The sequence below is a fragment of the Topomyia yanbarensis genome, chromosome 1 (assembly GCF_030247195.1).
Source record: "Topomyia yanbarensis strain Yona2022 chromosome 1, ASM3024719v1, whole genome shotgun sequence".
Taxonomy (NCBI): domain Eukaryota; kingdom Metazoa; phylum Arthropoda; class Insecta; order Diptera; family Culicidae; genus Topomyia; species Topomyia yanbarensis.
The window spans coordinates 204,406,788-204,422,448 of record NC_080670.1 but is presented as its reverse complement, the minus strand read 5'-3'; the positions used below and the strand labels follow the sequence as shown (position 1 = coordinate 204,422,448).

The following is a 15,661-nucleotide window of genomic DNA, read 5'->3' as shown; positions in this document are numbered from 1 at the left end:
TCAAAATTCGTCGTGCAAATATCGAAATTCAAAAATCGTAAGTCGTAAATCGAAAATCGAATTTTTCTAAATGAAAAATGGAAATCCGAAATTTTAATTCGAGTGTCGAAACAAAACCGCCAATCGAAGTTCAAAGTTTGAAAATCTAAAATTCAAAAATGGAAATTAGATTTTTTTAAATCGAAGTTCAAATATCGAAATTGGAAATTTTCTAAATCAAAAGTAAAAATTTGAGCCGTGCATGTAAAAATCGAACTACGTAAACCAAAAATTGAAATTCGAAGTTCGATGTTCGAAATATGAAATTCGAAACTCATTATTTATGAATCGTAAATGAAGAAATCGGGCATCAAAATTCGAAAATTGAAAATCAAAATTCGATTTTCAAAAATCGAAATTTGAGGATCGAAAGCCAAAAATTTTGAAATCGAAAATCAAAATTTAAATCGAACTTTAAAAACCTCGAAAATCGTAGCTCAAAAATTGAAAATCGATTTCCAAAAATCGAGCGTCGATAATTTTAAATCAAAAACCAAAATTCGCGCTTCGAAAAGATAATTTAAAAAATCCAATTTTTAAAATATGGAAAATTTCAATTCGAAATTCGAGAATCGAAAACCGAAAATTGTAAATCGAAAACCAAAGATCAAAATTCGAAATTTGGAATCCGTAATTCAAATATCAAAAATTCGAATTTGACATTCGAAAATAAAAAATCTTGATTTAAAAATCAAATTTCGAGAATCGTAAAAATCGAATTGCAAAATCGAGAAATAAACAATAATTCGGATATCAAAAACCGAAAATAAACAACAATTCGAATATTAAAAACCCAAAACCGGAATACAAGGTTTGAAAGCCAAAAATAATTATTCAAAAATGGTAAATCGATATTCAAATTTTTAAATTCGAACATCAATTTAAAATTCGAAAAGCACAAATGCAAAAATCGACATTCCAAAACCAAAAATTAAAAAAAATGTAAATTCTATAATTGTCAAAAACAAAAATCTGAATTTTAAAATAAAAAATATGAACTCGAAATTCAAAATTCGAAAATAAAAATTTGAAATTCGTAATACAAAATCAAATATCAAAAATCGCATATCGAAAATCTATTTAAATATCAAAAATTATTAATCGAGGCAACAAACCGAAATTTTTAAATAGATATTCGAAAATCAAAAGGCTAAATGCAAAAATTAAAAACCTAGATTCGAAAATCATATATCGGATTTCGAAATTCAAAAATCGAAAACTGTACAAATTTTTATCCGAATTTCGAAATTTCGTAGTCGTAAACCAAACATCGAATTTCGATGTTTGAAAATCGAAATTGAAGAATTGAATTTCAAAAATCGAAATTTGAAAATCAAAAAAGTCGAAAATCCAGATCAAATTTCAATAATTTGAATCCGATTATTCGATGATTCGAAATTTAAAAAATTTGGAATTTCGTAAATTGAAAATTCGCGTAATTGAAAAATTATAATTTAGTTTTCGAAATTAAAAATCGAAAATACCAATTCAAGATTCGAAAACCGAAATTGTAAGCTGAAAATCGCAATTCGAAAATTAAAATTCGCAAATTAAAAATAGTAAATCGTAAACCAAAAATTGAAATTCGATATTCAATCTTTGAAAATCGGAAATCTAACTTCGAAATTCGACAATCAAAATATGATATTCGAACATCAAAATTCGAAAATCGTTATTCAAGAATCGTAAATCGAAATTCAAAATTCGAAAATCTAACCTCTAAAGCCGGAAATATAAATTCGACAATCAATATTTGGAATTCGAAATTCGAATAAACTCAAATTTAGAATCGAAAATCTAAATTCGAAAATTAAAATATGGTATTCGGCGTCTGAAAATCGGATTTCGAAAATTTAAAAATGAAGACTCGAAATTTTAATTCGATATTCAAAAACCGAATTTGAAAGCTCAAAAATCTAAAATAATCCAAAAATAGAAAATCGAAAATGAAAATTCCATTGTTAAAATCGAACTACATAAACCAATATTCGAGATTCAAAAAATAAAATAAAATGTTGAAAGGCTCGCAGGCAAAAATCGAATTTCGAAAACCAAAAATAGAAATTCATAACTTCGAAAATCGAAACACGTTGTTGGAGAACCGTAAATCGATATGCAAAATTCGAACTTCAAAAACCGGAAATCTAAATTCGAAAATCGTAAGTAAAATCCGAGAATTGAAATTTTTAAACCGAGAATCAAAAATCTAGCTTCGAAAACCGAAAATATGAATTGGAAATTCTACTCTCAAAATATGGAATTCGATATTTGAAAATCAAAAATTCGAAAATTCTAATTCGAAAAATTCCAATTCGTAATTCAAGAATAGAAATTCGAGAACCGAAAACTTTAAATCAAAATTCGAAAATTGAAAAATAAAATTAGAAATTCTGATTCTAATGATGAAATTCGAAAATCAAAACTCGTGCTTTAGAAATCAAAATTCGAGAATCGTGAGTCGAACACCAAAAATCAAATTTCAAAAATTGGAAAGAAAAATGGAAATTTGAAATTCGAAATGTTAAAATAAAACAATAATTCGAATATCTCCGAAAACCGAATTCAAGGCTTGAAAGTCAAAAATAATGATTGGAAAATGACAAATCGAAGATGGAAAATCAAAAATTTTTACGCGAAACCGGAATTTTTTTTACATCAAAAATAGAAAATCGAAATTCAAAATCCGAAAAACTCAAATACAAAAATCTAAATTCGAAAGTCAAAAATTGAGATTCAGCTTGAAAACAAAATTTAAACTCGAAAATCGACAATGAAAAATCGAAAATTGAGATTCGTGCAACGAAAATAGAAATTTGATATTCGCGCACCGAAATTGAAAATCGAAAATCATAATTCGAATCTCAAAAAATGAGAATCGAAGGCCGCAAACCAAAATTTCGAAATAGGTAGTCGAAAACCAAAAATCTATATTCGAAAATCGTATACCGAAGTTCGAAATTGAGAAATCGAAATTTGTGAAAATTTAAATTCGCATTTCTAATGTTGAAATTCGAAGATGTTAATTCGCAACTCGAATTCCGAAATTTTTGAATCGAAATTCGAACATATGAAATGGAAATCGAAATTCTAAAATTTGAAAATCGAAATTCCAAAATCAAAATTCAAAATTTGAAAAACCAAAACTGTAATTCTAAAATTTGAGAATTCAGTTGCGAATAGAAAATGGAAAAATTTTGAGAATTAGCAAATGAGGCAATCGGAAAACTAAAACAAATTAAAATTCCATATTTACAATTCGAAAATCAACATCCAAGTTTAACAAACAGTATTTCAAATTTGAAATTCATCACAAATCCATTCGTAAAAAATTGTAGTAAAATTATGAACTTTATTGGTGGATTATTCAGAGCAATTTGTTCACGGCAGCATTACACTAGATAACAGTATAACAGCGCACCTGCTTCCTGGTACGTCCTCTGTTTCCTAGTAGCTAGAGGCTCCAGCATAGGACTTTCCGTAGTGTTCCATCAGGTTGCAGAACTAACACGTAGGGATCTGGTCTTGATAGGCAATGACTTACTTTTCCAGCTAAAATATTGAACCTCATCAGCACAGAATTTCGTATATGATGAAACTGTAGAATGGTTTCTTCTGAGCTGCTTAAGCTCCATTTTTATCTCGTCAGCTAACGATACTTTTTGTCATGGTTTTCATAATTATGCTACTTTAATTTAAGCATAATTAATAATTTAAAACTCACAAAATTACGAACGAGTTTTTCTCTATAGTGTGTAGTTATGAAAGTCGTCTTACGCCAACTAACAAATTTTAAAGATATACATTCGAAAGAAAGACGAACATCCGCGAATCCTCGCTGGCGTTATGCAATTAAATTCCAAAGCTATACTGGATGTGGGAGCAAATATTTTGCCTCCTGAAATATCGTCGGCGATGTGTTTGCGATTAGATAACTGGTATTCGTGGGATGTCAACACAGGAGTACTTTACCCAATTCACTGTCACTGTAGGAGTGCTCGAAGAAAAGCTTCAATCCTTTCTCCCCCTCAAATAATAAAATATATACCAGTCAGTATCAGTCAGACAACAATCAACCGATGATAAGCTTCTGCTGTCAGTGAATCTAATCCGTTTGTTTTCGTTTTGTTTCATTTCAGGACAAGCCAACGGTAAGAACTTGAAAGCAAAGCGAGGAGGGCGTAAGTACTTATGTCCTTTTCAGGCATTACTCGTTTTTCAAAACGAAAAACGATATTTACAATGAGCGGGCATGGCATAATCACCACTTCAAACTTTCAATTTCCAGTTCCAGGGTTTTCTTATCTTCGAATTTGACACACTCGTTGGCATTGTCGTTTTTTCGAATCATTGAAGGAACGAAAAATAACAGACACACAAACACACTTCTCCAATCACAACTGAAAAAAGCTCGTTTCTTTTTGTTCCAATCTTTTTTACGAATCCTTTTTTTATTGGCTGCCAGAGAATCTTCGAATCCTGTTGCCGAGGAAGGTACCACTTAGCTTGCGATTCTTCGATTCAATTTACTTCGATTTTTTTGCCACTGTTCTCGTTCCGGTTCCGTATTGACGGTCATGCGTCCCCAAAGGATACCGCCGATCAAACTAACAGTTTTTTTCGATTGAATAAAGTGGAAATCGTGACGCAGATGTGCTGTGAAAATCGCATCGCCTTGCAGGTTATGTCCCCGTACTTCCAACTGTCAGCAGTAGATGTCTCCCGCACTAATAGACGTTTCAAAATAAAATCCCGACCATTCATCGAAGGAGGCGGCGCAATGCGCTATGGCGACCGTGCCAGCAAAGAATTTATTCATCAATCATATTCCGAAAACATTCTTCCGTTCCGTTGCAGGTTCAGGCTGCGCTGCTCGAAATGAAGGGATATCGATTTGGGGGTAGCATTCAGGCTCGTGATCCTGACGGTTGCTACGCTTCGATAACACTTCGGGAAACGACCGACCAATTGAATCACCCATCAATCACCGGATCGGAACCCATTCTGACAGGGAATAAATACACACATTCTTCCTCTCGTCGGTCGGTCGTCGTCGTCGTCGATATTTCATCCACTTCGACAAACGCTGTTCATTAATATGTTACTACTCACATACTGTTTATGTAACATACCGGCCGCTTCACCTGCGCCTGCCTGCTTCAGGATCAACCAACAACTTACTGCACTACTCGGGGTTCCGAAAGTAGGACCGGGGGTGGTGGAACGGGAACAAGTAGTTTATTCCTGTTTTTTTTCAACAAACTGCTATTCGCTCACTCAGTGTGCGTAAAGCAAATTGCACTTCACTCGTCGTGTTGCAGCTGAAGCTTAAAATTTTCCAGCAGGAAAATCATCGGGTGCCATGGGAGCGACGGTTCGTCGGAAGTGCGATTTTTATTGGTGTAAGTCAGAAGAATAATGAAGTTTAAATGGAACAAAATCAGACAAAACGACATTAAAAAATTAAATTAATAAGGGTCTAAAGTGGACCCCACATAAACAAAATATGAACGATTGAATTAGGATGAATAAAAAGGGGGTAATAAATGTTAAAAATTATGTTTGAAAAAAAATTCAAATTAGACCACAAGTAAAATGTGAACCCTAAATAGGAAAAAATCATTAACCAAAAAGCAAAATATGATGGAATTGCAAAAAAATCATTTGAATGTAGAGGAGAGTAGAAAAGCATTAAATCAATGGCTACAAGTTTGATAAAAAAAAAATGAAATTGAAACGAGAAACAGAAAAAATCAGATTAGAATAAAAATACAAAATGATGCAAAATGGAATAATAGAAAACATCATGAGACAAAAGTAGGCCAAAAGTACAATAAAACTAATTTAGAAATATTGCAAAATAGTATGAAAATATGTCCAAAATTATTGAAAGAAGAAATAAAGAAAATTTGGAGGCAAAAAAGAAATTAATAGAAAAAAAAGTAACAAAAAATATATTATAAAATTTATCGAAATAAATAGAAAATAAAATAATAATAGTGGCAAATAATTTATCAAAATTTAGGAAAAATATGACGACATAATAGGATAATCAATAACCAAATATGTGCAAAAACATCGAGAAACAAACAAAAGTTGAGAAAATGTTGAAGTAGATACAAAGCACGACTTCACTGGCTGATAAAAATTATTCAATTCTCTTTCGATCTTCGTTCACCTTTCCTTTTTATTTTTGCCTGTCTTATGCTTTTTCCTTCTTTTTTGCTTTTTTCCTTTTTTGTTTGTTCCCTCTTATTAATTTGCTTTTTCTCGTTTTTTTTATTTTTTTAAATTTTCTTTCGCAATTTTTTTTCGATATTTCATTTATTTTTTGCTCTTTTTTCCCACAGCCGATAAATTTTTGCCTTCCGTTTTGCAATTTTTGTACTTTAATTTTTTTCCTTTTTTTCCCGAATCCCGATTATTTGTCTTTTTTTTACATTTTCTACCTAATTTTCTTTTTCTTATTTTTCCATTTATTTGTATCTTTTCTTTATGTAATTATTCTTTTCATTTTGTTCTTCTTTTTAGCACATTACTCCTTTATTCGCTTTTAATTTTTTTTGTATTATTCTTCTACACTTTTTAAGCTATTTTCTTTTATTTTTCATCCATTTTGTTATAGCCTTGTATTTTTGCAGCCTCTCTTCTATTCTTCCATACTTCTTCCTGTATTCTATTTCCTTTTTTGTTCTTGATGTATGATTTCTGCCACGCTCTCCGCCGCATTGAGTACCTATCATCGATGCCAGAGAGGTGACTTCTACCAGCTATACCCTAGATTTCGGACCATCAAAAAATGGACCAAGACCGATAGGGAAATACGCTCCCGAAAGCAAGACGTGACCAGAGATTTTTCACCTCAGAACATTTGAACGATCTCAGTTGGGTTTGCACCTAGACCATCAGGGGTAAGAAAGCGGTCACGCTTACCACTCAACCGCGGGCGACGTCTTATTCCATTTCTTTTGTACTGTTTATATTTGTCATTATTTTTTCCCATGTTTTTTTCTTAATTATTTTTCATATTTTTTCTTTTTGTTTTTGTATGACTAATGAATTTCTCATTAAAATTTACTTGTTTTTATTTCATTTCCGATTTATTCAATTTTTGTGTGTCGATTGCAGAATGTCCAATATTTTCGGAATTCTCTCTTTATTTATCGCCTTTCAATTCTCCTTCAAATGTTTAAAACGTTTTCCCTAGCAATTTTTACCTTAATTTCGTCTATTGCAACTGTTCCTATTGTTCTATTTTTTTCTTTTCTCTTTATATTGCCTTTTTTCTTTTTCGAGTGCTGTTTTATTTCACCTTTCTTAAATGTACCTTGTTTTGCTCTTTTAAATTTTTGAGCACGCTTTTATTATTTTTTTCTTTTTTAACTTCTTTTATTTTTCCCTTATTATCCTCTCTTTTTTGTTTTTGTTTCTTTGCCTATTTTGCTTCGCTACCTTTACTTCTTATAGTTCATCTCTCATGTTTATTTTTATTTCCTCATTCTGATGCTCCCGTGTTTTTCTTATCTTTTTGTTCATTCATTTTTGTTATGATATTTTCATTTTATTTTTTTCACCCTCTCGCAGGTTGATGGGATTGACGGTATTGTAAACATCATCAAGCCACAATATATTCAATAGAGTTATCTAAATATAAGAACCTTCGCTCTTTTTAGTTTTTATTTGCACCAAGTTCTACTACTAGAGGTTAATTAGTTCTCATGTTAATAATCCACCAAACATTATGACTACTGAGGATTTGATTTATATAAGAAGCCCGCTTCAAGATGTTGATTACAATACGCCTCGATAGTGGTGTGTCGAGGAGGCCGGGAGGGCTGATATGAGCCTTTTGTCTGTTCTATACCTTTCCTCTATTCACCAGCTCATAACCAACAATCAACCAGTAACAAATAGATAATTGAGAAAGGATGTGCTATGTGTGGTGATTGGCTATTCAAGTATTAGTAGTGTTTGAAGTACTAATGTATGTCTCATGTGATGATCATAACTTCAGCTGTATCTTGTACCTATCTAATCTATTACGTCTCTCATATATTGTCTTTTATTTCTTCTTTTCGAGTCCTATACTGCCATTCTACACCCGCCTTCAGCTGAATCAACAACGATGGTGATAGTGAACGTCTTAACACTCACACATTCTCAAACGCGGTCTCAGCGGGAACCTACAAAAATGCCATCGTGCACGCGATTACGAATCGGTCACGTCCGAAAGTCTATCCTTGATCCTAGAAGCCTAGGTCCATGCCTTCAGCTGGACCAATTAAGAAAATACGCCCATACCTATTAGACAACACGTCTCATGGCGACATGACAGGGAACCCTATCGATACAAACGATCCCACTCTCTGCCAGAATTCAAACCGCGCACTGAAAATTTAATATCAGACTCACTGTTCGCGCAACCATTCAAGAACACACGTTACAAAATCACGTCAGCGCACAAACGTTAGAGCCCCTCGCGATTTTCCAAGCAGCCTACGAACTCGCAAACATGATTACACCCCGGTGATAAGGTGAAAATCTCAGCACTCAAACTTACCAACACGATCTCAAGTGTCAACCTACAAACTCCCGCGCTCGCGCCATCATGAATCGGGATCGTCCGGAAGTATCTATCCTCGGTACAAACAATCTAGGTCCTTGTTAATTATTAAAAAAATAATAAAATTGAAAAATAACTACCATATCCACTAGACAAAACGTTCCATGGCGACATGACCGGAAACTCTAGTGATATGGGGTAACACTCTCCCTGTCAGAATGTGATCCGTACACCGAAAACTAAAGATCAGAATGACGGTCCGCGAATATATAAATCGCCGCAGGGTTTCAAAATCGAATTTATACACGCGAAGTCACATACACGCGAGCACACGGGACAAACACGTCAACATACGAACGCTTAAGCCCTTCGCGATCATCTACGCACACCTATGCCCGCGATCGCGTAAACTTGATAACACTGCGGCAATTGTGTGAACGTTTTAGTACTTACGAAGTTACAAACGCGATCTCAAACGCAAACCCGCAAATGCGCGATTATGAATCGGTCACGTCCGGAAATCTTTAACCTTTATTCTAGCAATTTAGGTCCATACATTCAGTTGGACCAATCAACAAAAAAAATAAAGCTCATATCCACTAGACCACGCGTTCTACGACGACATGATTGGGATCTCTAATGATATGGAAGAGCCCACTTCCTTCTGGAATCTGAACCGTACACAAAAAATTAAGTATCAGATTCACGGTCCGCGCGCGATCATTCTAGAACACACGCGAATATGCGAAAGGCACACGGTTATGAAATAGAATTTATGCACGCGAAGTTACACGTTAGCACACGCGACATACAAACGCACACGCGATCGAGCACAATAACGTACAAATATTCGAGCCCTTCGCGATGATACACGCGATTCCGAGTCCCTACGCCCGCACATGCCTAAACCGTACAAAGAATATCACATTCAGAATCACGGCCCGCTACAATTGGCCTATTGCAGTGTTTTATTGGGCGACATTGCCTGACTCGTCTGCAAATTGTAGTATGTGATTCTGACGGGGAGCCCTTCCGAGAACCTAGCTCTACAGCTCCAGTAGGACAACTCTCGAAAAAAAAAAAAAAAAAAAAATATTTTCATTTTATTTTTTCCCCTAACACTTTTGCAGTCTTTTTTTCCTTTTCGATAGTCGTTCAAACTTTTTTTTATTTCCCTTGTTTTCGAATTTCTTAACATATTGTAGCTGTTTTTTCATTTTTCTATATGATTTTCCTTTTTATTTTTTAGATTCTCTTTATTATTTCTTTTTATTTTTTATTATTTTAGCTCTATTTCATATTAGTCCCTCTTCTTATTGTCAACTCCGTTTCTTTTTTACAATTTATCTTAATCCTGGTGTCAGTATTTTTAATCCATTCCTTTTCCGTTCTCTTCTTTCATCTGTGAAATTATTTCTGCATTTTCTTTTACTTGCTTACCTTTATTTTTTTCAATTTTTCTTACTATGTTTTTCTGTTTGTTTTTTTTTGCTTTTAGCAGTTTTTATGCCTGTTTTGATTATCATTTGTTAATTCCTTACTTTGTGTCCTTGTTTCTCTATCATTCTTTTTTTATTCTCACATATTTTCTTTTGTTTTCTTTTCCATTTCATCGTATTGTTCTATTGTTTGCGAACTTTGTCTTTCTTTTTATAATGTTTTTTGATTTACTATAATTATTTTTCACATTTTTTCTCGTTTTTCACTTTCTACGTATTGTTTTGCTTCTCTTTTTCGGTTTTATCCGTGTATGCCGTATGAATTTCGTACTCATTTCATTAGCTTCTTGATCATTGTTTTTCTTTTCTGGTTTTTTGTTTATTTTTTCCATAGCCTTTGCATTTTTCATTTTTCCTTTTGTATTCTTTCACGTTTATCTGTTCAGTTTCTTCTTTTTCCATTGAACTTTACTAATGATTTATAGTGGTGACACATTTTTTTACAAAAGAATGAAGAAAGGTAATCGAACAAAACGGTGGACACATGGTTGAATAAAGTGTTTCAGAGTTTTGAAAAATCTGTGCCAATTTAGTAGAAGAGAACCCATTAAATCTTTTTCGACTACCTAATATAGTTAAAATTAATTTATCTGAGATTGGATTACTTTTTCGGTTCATAAAACCAATAACATGGTGCCACGTGACCTGCCCAAAAAAATAATTGCGCGATAGTTTCATGTACTTGGAAAAGTTCTGGCTGCTTTAGAACTTTACGGCGGATTGCGCTATCAGCTGCCCCTGAGCAGAGATCGTGTTGTCGTACCTCAACTTCACCATCCTCCATATACAGATTTCTTGATCTTGACGCTATTATGTTCAACAAAGTGTATCGTGTTGTTCTTGTAGATAACTTAACAATCAGTCTAAAGCGGCGATGTTTCAGGACACGAAGATTTCCACCTTGCTCGCTGTGCACTTCTCCTTGTACCTATCGGGTTAACTATTTTTACAATGTTTTTTCGTTCTCGGCTCTGACGATATGCCTATCCTTCCACAGTCGCCCAATTTCCGATGTACGAACTATGGATGGCTCTAAGCAACTGTTTCAATTGGTGGCTCATGCGCCATCTCCACATTCCGTCTTGTAATACTTTCAGCTCGAAAACGCTAAGAACGCTTTGGACCCCCACCAGCATAGGTTAGGTTTCATGGCCGTAAAGGACAACCGCTCTACGGCGTGTGTTGCAGATGGTTAACTTCGTGCAGTAGCGTGCTTTGTTTGACCAAAGGGTGTTTCGAACCCAAAAGTAAGCACTATTATCTGCCAGGCCACTTCTCTGAATTACACCAGTTAACCCAAACACACGAACATGCTCTGTGGAAGACGTAATGTTTCTTCCTTTGAACGTCTTACTCATGTGTTTTGTCGTCAAAGAATTAGAAAGAGTATCTTGTAAGCTGCGCTCACGCTTTTTTACAGTTGAAACATACTACTCCCTCCGACCAATCCTCTGGTAAAATCTCCTCCTCCCTAATGTTCGATGTCACCCGGTGAAGTGCTCCATTCAATGCGATTTTTTTGGTAGATAAATTCAACACATTTCGTACATGTTGGAGTTGAATATAACTGTGTAATTGGTAATATTTTTCTTTCTACAAGCACTCCACAGCACTCGGGCTGAGATATCTGGGTTAATTAAATGCACACAATAATCACCATCAAAATTGTAAAATATTGAAATTTGATAAGTTTAAAAACGCAAAATATTAAAATCTCGTGAAATTTACAATATAGCAATTCAAAAACATAAATAATATCCCAATAGTTGAAAATATGAAGATTTCAGTATTTAAAATATTGATATGTTTATATTTTGAAAAATTCAAAAATTAAAACGATCCATAAAAAATTAAAAAAACTAAGATTTAAAATTAAAAATCTGTTTAATCCACCTAGCGGTGCACTTGTGCCTTTCTCAATCATGAACACGAGAATTTTTTAGTGTCTTATATTTATTAAAAGCTTTCAAATGCATACATTACAATTTTAATATACATGACTTCACAACTATATACAAGAAAAGAAATCATTATTCGAGTTCTAAAATTTTGCAAAAGAAAAAAGGAGCGAAATCGATTAAGTCCAAAAAAGTCGATTTTTATAAAAAAAGAATTTCGAGATAAAATAAAATCTCGACGTGTCATGCATTTTAAAGATGTTTGGCATCAAAAATACGAAATCGATTTCTAAAATTTCATGGGGTCCCCCCCTTGAAAAAAAATTTGAGTTCCGGATTATATGGGAATTTTATGTGACCGGACGGTTCAGTGTATATTTCCGGAACCATATAAGCGATCCGTGCGAAATTTTACAGACATCTGTGGGGATATTATAGCTATCATTTGGGACTAAGTTTGCGAAAATCGGTCCAACCATTTCCGGGAAATTGATGTGAGTTCGTTAATTTTGAAAGATGGTCGCTTTTCCCGGGCACCTCCGGAACCGTCTATGGTGGTCAATGTAGCCAACGAAAGTATCGGTTTGAATTGCAATTTCCTATGTGATCGCACGCCACAACCCGTAACTCCAGAACCGGAAGTCGGATAGGGGTGAAATTTAATAACCATTTACGGGGGCGCAGCACCTTTCATTTGAGACTAAGTTTGGTTGAATCGGTCGAACCATCTTCGAGAAACCGATGTGACTGTTATTCTGAATTTGGATTCTTCCGCCAGGGCTTCCAGAACCGATGATGGTGGCCAATATGGCCAAAGAGACTTTGAATGGATGTTAGTGACCTAATATGTACTACATCGTGCTCACCGCCCTGTAATTCCGGAACCGGAAGTCGGATCCATTAGAAATTCAATAGCAGCCTATGGGAACATTGCACCTTTCATTTGGGACAGCCATCTCTGAGAAAAGTGAGTGAGATTGTGTTCGCGTACATACACACAGACGCACATACACACATATATATATATACACACACAGAGACATTTGCCGAACTCGTCGAGCTGAATCGAATGGTATATGTCACTATATGGTATATAGAATCGCTCACTACAATGGCAGATGAGATGGGAAATGTCACTGAACACTAGCTCGTGCAAATGACAGCGGAATCAGATGTCGGAACGGAGTGATTTAATAGTCGTGTGGGAACGAGCGTTTATATGTTCGCACTCAAGATCGCGTTTAACAATTTTTTATGTGGTTAAACGTTCATTTAACAACCGGGGCGTTTTCACATTTGCAAGATCGCGGACGAAGGTATGCGTGGATGATGATCGCGAAGCGTTCGAGCGTTGGTATGTTACCGTAATTGAAGGTGAGTGTGTTTAAGTGTCGCATGCACTGGTTTATAGGAAACTTCGCGTGAATAAAGACGGGTTTTTGAATGTTCGTGAGGACCGCGAGTCTGATGTTTAATATCGAGATTGCCTGTGCGTGACCAGAATTGTATTATCGCGAAAGACACAAGTGTTTTTATGTCAACGTGTTTGTTTTCATCAGTGTCTTCATGGCACGCATTCTAGTTTGTGTATAGTTTCACGCTTTCGAATTCATTTATATAACCGTGTGTGAGATAAATGAGAAACAACTGAGCGATTTATGAATTGGAAATTATTTTTGTAATAATCTTAGTGTCGGAACATTTTTTAAGATTTTTGAAAACTTAAACAATGGAAAGCTTGGAAATAATGGTCAAAAATACATATCATCTTCTAAATACAGAAAATCTTTCAATCGCCCATTTAATCGATTCTACGCAATTCTACGAGCGAATGCGTAAGAATCGTGTGATGGTCCGTAAGGAAAGTTTGTATCAAAAAGACAGTTGAGCATTTCGTCTTCGCCAGACGACTTGAGACATTTGTGCGAAGGCTTTTGACACCACTACGCTCAGAGGAGCAAAGGGCATTTCTGAAAGTTTTATAAGACATTTTAAATTCCTCCAACCCGTAACACGTATAACTCGAAGCGCACAAACTTCTTTGTATGCTGCTACTATGAGTTATTTTATCCACTACCAAATCACATGAAGATTTAATCGTTGAAAAACACTCATAAAAAGGTAGTCGCCAAGCCCTCTTTGGAGAGGTCGTACTTCGAAGATTTGGAATTACGATATGTCGCGTCACGTTTACATGATCAAAAACGATGCACTCGACGGTTCGAGCTCGCTTGGTACAAGCCAGTTTGTCAACTCATGCGGTAACACTGTCGGAGCAGAAGGTTACATCTAACAGGTCTTCTCTGCCAGATCGTGCAAATGCATGGAATTTGCATCACCGCCAATTACTAGGAGAAATCCAAATTGAAGAATGAAAGAATTGACAAGTTGTAAAATAAGAAACAAAGAAATTGAAAAAAAATACGAGAATTTAATAAAATAAAGAAATCTAAAATGAAAGATGAGAAAATTATAAAAATAAATTCAAAAGTAAGGAACGAAACGATTTAAAAGTTTTCAAATTACCAGACCTTCAAATAAAGTGGCTATGTTCCCAATAATAAGCAACTACGTCCTCTCGATTGGTGGATGAGAGTGGGAGAGTCGAGCGAGTGCTGGGATCTTTGATCTTCGAACTTCCTGAGTATTAGTCATCGGCAAGAGATGGATGTTTCCACTTCCGAACGGAAGAATGATATGTCGGGTGAGTCGGACGAGGACTCATGATCTTGGGCACAGTGATTGATTCATGAGGCGAGAAGATCAAGCGACGAACACGTCAACATACAAACGCTCGAGCCCTTCGCGATCGTCCACGCACATATACACCCGCGATCTCGCAACACCCCGGTGACTAAGTAAGCGGTTCAGCACTTATTAATTCACAAACGCGGTTCCAAGAGTGAACCTACAAACGTCCGTATTCGCGCGATTATGAATCGGTTATCTCCGGATGTTTACTCGGCCCTAGCAGCCTAGGTCTATGCCTTCAGTTCGACCAAAAAAATGACGCCCATCCACTAGACAACACGTTCCATGCCTACATTTGCGGAAGCTCTAGTGAAGAATTCACTCTTTTCTAACATCTAAGCCGTGCACCGAAAATTAAGCATCAGAATCACGGTCCGCACTCGATCATCCAAGAAAACACGCGAATGGCAACACGGTTATACATGCGAAGTTACACGCTGGCACACGCCACATACAAACGCTCACGCGATCGAACACGTTAACACACAAACGCTCGAGCCGCTCACGACGATACACACGATCGTGAAGTCCCTGTGTCCGCACATATCTGTACCGTACAATAAATATAATTTAGAATCACGAGCTTAGCTTTACAGCCCCAGTCGGACAACTCTCGAAAAAAAAGAAAATTAGTTCTGTCATTCCTGTTCTCGATTTCATTGTTTCATTCCTATTCTTTCTTTGTTGTATGATTTTTCTGTTTTGCCTTTATCCTGTTGCCTACACGACAATTTTTCTGTTTGTCTTTATCCGACGTTTCGGTTTTTCTGAAACCTTTTTCAAGGATCCTGGAAGTTAATTTTGTCCGGTTATGTCTCTAACATTACCCACTCACTGCGCTATACACCACTACGACGCCAGACGCCGAATGGCGGGTTTGATGATTCCCTGGATGTTATCACGAAGAACCTTGC

At 35.4% G+C, this 15,661-nt stretch overlaps 1 protein-coding gene across 2 annotated transcripts in view; it reads left to right on the top strand.

The window, feature by feature from the left end:
* The window catches only part of LOC131688988 (uncharacterized), a 134,753-nt gene that overhangs the window by 37,671 nt on the left and 81,421 nt on the right, over nt 1-15,661 (top strand). For both annotated transcript variants that reach the window (XM_058973701.1, XM_058973710.1), the window contains one exon: nt 4,176-4,187. In XM_058973701.1, the coding sequence (XP_058829684.1) occupies nt 4,176-4,187 (12 nt within the window). The remainder of the gene's footprint in view (nt 1-4,175; nt 4,188-15,661) is intronic.